Source organism: Sinocyclocheilus anshuiensis, unplaced genomic scaffold, assembly GCF_001515605.1.
Source record: "Sinocyclocheilus anshuiensis isolate Anshui unplaced genomic scaffold, SAMN03320099.WGS_v1.1 scaffold144, whole genome shotgun sequence".
Lineage (NCBI taxonomy): Eukaryota > Metazoa > Chordata > Actinopteri > Cypriniformes > Cyprinidae > Sinocyclocheilus > Sinocyclocheilus anshuiensis.
Window position 1 is genome coordinate 250807 of NW_015555720.1, and position 6583 is coordinate 257389.

General features: G+C 34.9%; 1 protein-coding gene across 1 annotated transcript in view; it reads right to left on the minus strand.

The window, feature by feature from the left end:
* Positions 1 to 4602, minus strand: part of LOC107672364 (sodium/glucose cotransporter 2-like) — an 8667-nt gene extending 4065 nt beyond the window's left edge. Inside the window, exons 1-11 of the mRNA XM_016465524.1 lie at positions 4504 to 4602; positions 4309 to 4380; positions 4011 to 4115; positions 3845 to 3904; positions 3656 to 3760; positions 3434 to 3539; positions 2574 to 2654; positions 1785 to 1979; positions 1278 to 1439; positions 1079 to 1186; positions 743 to 927 (exon numbers count right to left, since the gene is read on the minus strand). Coding sequence (XP_016321010.1) covers positions 743 to 927; positions 1079 to 1186; positions 1278 to 1439; positions 1785 to 1979; positions 2574 to 2654; positions 3434 to 3539; positions 3656 to 3760; positions 3845 to 3904; positions 4011 to 4115; positions 4309 to 4380; positions 4504 to 4602 — 1278 coding nt within the window. The remainder of the gene's footprint in view (positions 1 to 742; positions 928 to 1078; positions 1187 to 1277; positions 1440 to 1784; positions 1980 to 2573; positions 2655 to 3433; positions 3540 to 3655; positions 3761 to 3844; positions 3905 to 4010; positions 4116 to 4308; positions 4381 to 4503) is intronic.
* Between the last annotated feature and the right edge of the window lie 1981 nt (positions 4603 to 6583).

The following is a 6583-nucleotide window of genomic DNA, read 5'->3' on the forward strand; positions in this document are numbered from 1 at the left end:
TATATATATATATATATATATATATAATGAGGGGCCAGTTGTTTAAAAAGCTTAATCTGGATCAGAATTATCTGGATTAGGAAATCCCATGTTTTGGTAACCAGGATCAGGTAATCCATTTTACTTGATTTTACTTGGACTCTTACTTGGTTTTTCAACCCAACCTTACTAAAACGTTTTGAACAACACAAACTGGCGATTTGATCCAGATCAAAACCAAGATTGGATTTTGTGATCTAATCTGATTTCAGAATTCTTTTTTTTTCTTTTGAACAACCCATTTTCAAGATTTGATCCAATCCGATCAAATTACTTTTGAACGACTGGCCCGAGGTTATGAGCGATAACAAACCCAACCTCATGTAAAAACTGGCAAATTCTTATATGGGTTTGTACCATTTGATTTGTATGAAAACATATCTAGGAAAAAAGCAAGCACAAAGGTCTGCCCCTAAACCCAACCATCAATGGATTGTAAGCAGATTTTGCTCAATTAAATTTGCCACCAATTCACCAAAATGGAAACAGGTTACGAACTGCCATGAGAGTACTGTGGAGATAACAAAAATAGGAAAGTTGCTTGACGCAAGTGATGTAAACTAATTCTAATTATTTTCTGAACAATGTTTTTTTCACAGATCCTCAAAAGAATCATTAATTGTATCGTTAGAGGAATTAGAACAAGAATTGGTAAATTCAGGAACAGTTTGATGCCATTTGTACTATAAGATAAACAGTATACCTCAACACTCTTACACAGGCAGTGTGTTACAAACCTTCCTATAATCATGAGCTCTTTATCTCTAGCTTGAGGCCGAATACGAGTCCAAATGTCCATGGTAAACAAGGTGCTACTGCTGTTGAAGATTGAGGCTAGTGAGCTCATGAGAGCTGCCAACATGACTGCCAACATTAAACCTCTGAGACCTGTTTAGGAATTGATTAGCGGAGAAAGAAAATAGAAAGACAATTAAGTGTAAACAGAACAGCTTGTTAATTCAGTTAAACTCATACATTAATTTTGTGTAGGGGATACTATCAGGTTAAAAACACTGGAACAATAAATTATGTTGATTACCTGTTGGCATTATGGAAACCACTAGTTTGGGGTAGGCAATGTTGGAGCAGCCAACTGCTGTGCCGCACACTTTCGTACAGATTCTTGGCTCCACACAACCTACTTCATCTAAGAAAAAAAAATGGTATTGGTATTCCTTGATCAAGATTGTAATTATAAAGACATGTCATATTAAATATGTTCATATTAAAATGCATACCAGGGTAAAGCACTCTGCTGATCATGCCTGGAAACACCATGAGAAACATAGGGAGTAGTTTGAGGTACCCACACAATATACATCCGGCCTTTACATGCGTCAGACTGCGGGCAGCCAAACAGCGCTGCACAATTACCTGTAGAATACATAATGTAATGTAATGTAATGTGAACAATTAAGCAAGGATGATGGCAGAGTTATATATATATATATTTATACACACACACACACATATATATATATATATGTATATATATATTAGTGCTGTCAAACGATTAATCGCGCATCCAAAATAAAAGTTTTTGTTTACATAATATATGTATGTGTACTGTGGTTATTTGTTATGTATATATAAATACACACACATTCAGTATATTTTTTGAAAATATTTACATGTATATACATTTATATATTTATATTATCATATTTTATATTATATAAAAATATATTTAATATAACATACCATATGATTCTTAAATATATACATGCATGTGTTTGTATTTATATATACATTACCAATAATTGCAATGCCAAATAACACGCCGGGCCATGGCAGGTCCCCAGTCGTGGGATCTCTAAGTAAATGAAAGGCATCCTCGCGTGGAGTGTAACATTGTTCAGAGATGTTAAAACTCCTCTGAGATGGCAAAGATAAACTATATTTATCCAGTAAAGCACTGTATCCTCCAACTTCATAGAAGGCTATTGACAAATAGGGGACAACACAAGTAGCAGTTTATTATATAGTAGTTAATCTGTATTGACAAGTTATTTACACAAGTATTTGTACATTTTTGTTTGTTTGTTAATGTAAAAATTTTATATAAAAAAAAAACTTTGTAAATTTTTGCACATTCATGAGGTGCTGACCACATTCTCCAGGTGTGCTGTCAGTTGTGCCTGCTGACCTATCCAAATACATGGCTATTATTTCATACCCTTTACCTAGTTCATAAGCAATATATGCAAAATATTTAACTTTTAGGTTAACAGTCATTTCCTTTCACCCTAAAGCACGGTGCAATGCAGAATTAAAAATATGGGTAAAACACCTGTGAAAAAATGAATGCATTTTTTTCTTCTTCTTTTTTTAGAGTGTAATACTACTAACTAAAACTGTTTATTTTTTGTTTTAAATCATAGATGATTAGTGCTTAAACTTATCTGATGGTTAACTTAAAAAATAAACAAATAAAAAGAGCACGTGCTGTCTCATTACATTGTGCCAAATGTAAGCTGTCATCAAACTGTGAATAATGATAAGACAATGAATTTTGATAAGCAATTGGTACATACAGAATCCCATGAGGATGAAGGCTCCAGCAATGATAACAAAGGTTTGGACAGTATCTGTATACATCAATGCAGCCAGTCCTCCTACAGAGACATTGCATGTCAAATTTTAACACATTAAAAGATTATTTGTTTCAAAAAGGCTATTTAATATCTACAGCAGTGCTTCCCAAACCTGTCCTGGAGAACCCCCTGCCCTGCACATTTTGTATGTCTCCCTAATCAGACACACCCAATTTAGTTCTTGCAGTCTCTACTAACGAGCTGATGAGTGGAATCAGGTGTGTTAGATAAGGGAGACATACAAAAGGTGCAGGGCAGGGGGGCCTCCAGGACAGGTTTGGGAAGCACTGATCTGTATCTCACAGAAGTGAGTACACCCCTCACATTTTTGTAAATATTTTATTATGAGATGACATTTTCACTTAGGGGTGTACTCACTTTTGTGGCCAGCGGTTTAGACATTAATGGCTGTGTGTTGAGTTATTTTGAGGGGACAGCAAATTTACACTGTTATACAAGCTGTACACTCACTACTTTACATTGTAGCAAAGTGTCATTTCTTCAGTGTTGTTACATGAAAAGATATAATAAAATATTTACAAAAATGTGAGGGGTGTACTCACTTCTGTGAGATACTGTATATAATATATTGTCTGTCCAAAACCGATTGTTTTCTAGCGATTATAAGCATTCAAACAATAGAATAATGCCATGGTCATGGGTTTGATTCCCAAGAAATGCATGATCTGACGAAATGTTTGTCTTCAATATTTCAATCTTCAAACTGTATTTAGATGAAAATGTCTGCCAAAGGCGGAAACATCTAGAAGGGAATGAGATGGATCAGTAGCTGATTTTACCTGTGACTGTATAGAGTGCTGTTATGCAGAGCAGGGCAATCACTGCAACATAGATATTCCAGCCAAGAGCCTGCTGTATAAAAACTGCTCCTGAGAACATGTCAACCTATGGTCAGCGAGAGAGTCATAGAGAGAGTGAATTGGTGCCCTTTTTGAGTGTAACAAAGCGCACATTATGATTCTTCAGTGTTTTATATTATCAAGACATGTATTTATACTTACGGAAATCTTTGTGAAGATGTAAAGGAAAAGTGAAATGACAGAGAGATACAAGCTAATTCTAGTCCCTCCAAATCTTTTCTTGAGATACTGAGGCATTGTAATCACCTTTTGTAAAAAAAGTCACTCATATTATTCAAATTAACATTTTTCATCTAAAATATCACCGTAACAAATGAAAAATGAACATACCCCTGCAGTTAAATAAACAGGGACGAACACCCAGCCCAGCAACAAAACAATAAATAATGCCTGTGAAACAGAAATGCTTGAAACGAATAATTGGAATCACGATCTGATTTGACTTTTACCAATGACAAAGCACGATATTTTTTCTATATTTAAATATATAGCTTACATTCCATTCGAAACCCCCGACAGCGATTCCACTTGCAGCTGCTGTTCCTGCAAGACCAACAAAATGACCACTGCCGATGTTGCTCGCAAAAAGAGAAGTTCCCACCTATGTGTGTGGTGTGAGAGAAATACATACATAGAAAAAGGAGAAAGCTTTAAAATAAGCATTGCAATCTTTAGATACAGTCACAACTTTTATTTTCATAGTGACAAAAGAGCGTGCCAACATTTAAAAACTACACATTTTTTCAGTTTTTAATTAAACTTATCATTATTAAAATTGAATATTTAACACTCACAGGCCACCATACCATGGTCCGACCTGCAAGAAAGTAGCCGCTTACTGTGCCACGATTAGTCCTAAATGTAGACTAAAATAACAAAAAGAGAATATTTCTTTTTACCACATTCTACATAAATTAAAAACGTAGTTCTGTTAACAGACATATCAGTTGTTCAAATGTTAAAACACACAAGAACAAGCTTTTACTAACCCAAATTCCTACTGCAATAACCACCATGAAGTAGCCAACGATTACACTGATGTCAGCTGGATTGTTGATGGTTGCATGTTTCGCTGTAGTGTTTTCCATTTTTGAAGACAGACAGACACGATGCTGATATCATTTATGAGATGACAAAACATGAAGCATCCAACGGATGAGGCACTTGAGGAGGAAAACATTTCTTCATACAGGATTTCAGGGTAAAATCCATGATCTTTGCCCACATGGCAAAAAAGCTGATGAAGGAATATTATTAACAATAATTTACTTATTACTAGCCACTTAGAAAAGACTTTAAATGCTAAACTTACACCTTAACTAATGCTGTGGTACTTTTAGTAGAAAACAAAACAATGTAGTGCTTAAATTGTAGTACTTTAAATAATTTTATGATTTCAAAAAAGCATATGAAAAAGCATTAACATTTTTTTCAAAAGCAGAGAAACACCCTTGAGCAGACTATTCAAAATGTCATCATGAAAAAAATTGCAGCTACTTATTTAAAGTATTTTCATTAATAACATCATGTAATCATGCTTATTTCTTATGTATTAAAATAGACTTAACGTTGACTTAAAATTTTCATATAGGTCTTATTACAGTATTATACAAGCATAATTAGAGTAAAAGGCTAAATGATGAGATAAAACATTATTTTGCATAGTTTTTGTTTATGCTGACATCGGCAGAATAGCATTTTCTTCTTTTCTTTTCTTTTTTAATTAACATGCTTGTTTCTCACCAACACCTAAAATAATGTTCCCAACAGTACAGTTCTAACCGTATTTGGAAATAACTAGAAGAGGAGGGATAAACTCTTTCATGGATGATCAGCTTGTGAATGCATCAGTTGTGTCACTAAGGTCTGGTTAATAATCCTGTACTTTGGTGTGACATTATCACTACTTCACTGCTTTTCAAATGCAACAACAACTCACTTCTATTTGCAGGACAAGCAACCAAGAAACTTCGGTTCAATTTATTTAATGCAAACCAGAGCACAGACTTTCCATTCAAACAATGTTCAATATTTGACAGTTGTAGGTCTTTAAAAACAAACAGACCTGTTTGACATCAGATGAAAATACAGTCTCTTTGTCTCTGCGAAAACGTTACTGTAAAACAAAATTACAGTAACGTAGAAACTGAAACAAAATGAAAACAATCATACAAAAAGCAGTCATTTGGTTTCTATTGCGAGTCTATGCTTTAAAACATTTCAGATGAGATGACCAGCTAAACCTAAAAAGATGCCATTAAATCACTACAGATACGTATACTGATCCACTTCATTGAGGGCAAGCTGAACAGTGCGTTACAACGATGTGCAGAAAATCAATCACTATGTCATCATTAACTCTTCCAGAGATGTCCAGCTTCAAGTGGACTCCACAAAAATCACACAAGATACTTAAGGACTATAACATGGATTGTGTTAATGTTAAGACTCATGTTTTGTTGCATTATTGTTCAATGTTAGTTCAGTAATGTGAGATTAAAAGACAGAAATTTCAGTCAAAGAGAAAGTGTGTTTCTTGATTTCATTTGATATATTTAAAAAAAAAAAGTTTGAGCTCGAGATTCTGGCATCAAATAAGCATGAATTCGGGACAGTTATAGTAAATGCATTTGTGAATTACAGGCCATTTAAAATACAGTAGGGTTTGCAACATTAAATCTGAATAGCCACATCATTTAGAATTACATAATGTTGTTCATCAGCGGTTATCATCTGGGTCTATCACTAGGCATGGGCCGATTACCGGTTTCAAGGTATACCGCGATTTGAAAATGTCACGGTTTCAAAACCACTAATATTTTTCGTTATACCGTTCCTGCGGTATGCGCTGTTTTTCATGTCTCCTCAAAGACTGAAGGTGTAGGAATCCCTCAGGTTGAGTGCAGTGTAGAGAGTAAAAGGACCCTCCTCTTGGTGCGAGCGAGCGGTCAGTCACGTGTGTAATGTGTAGGATGGCCGAATTTAAGGAGCTTCCCCTGGAATTTACGCGATCAGCAACCGGCCGTTTTTTGTCTTATTGCAACTCGTCTCTGTTCTGGACTTGCACAA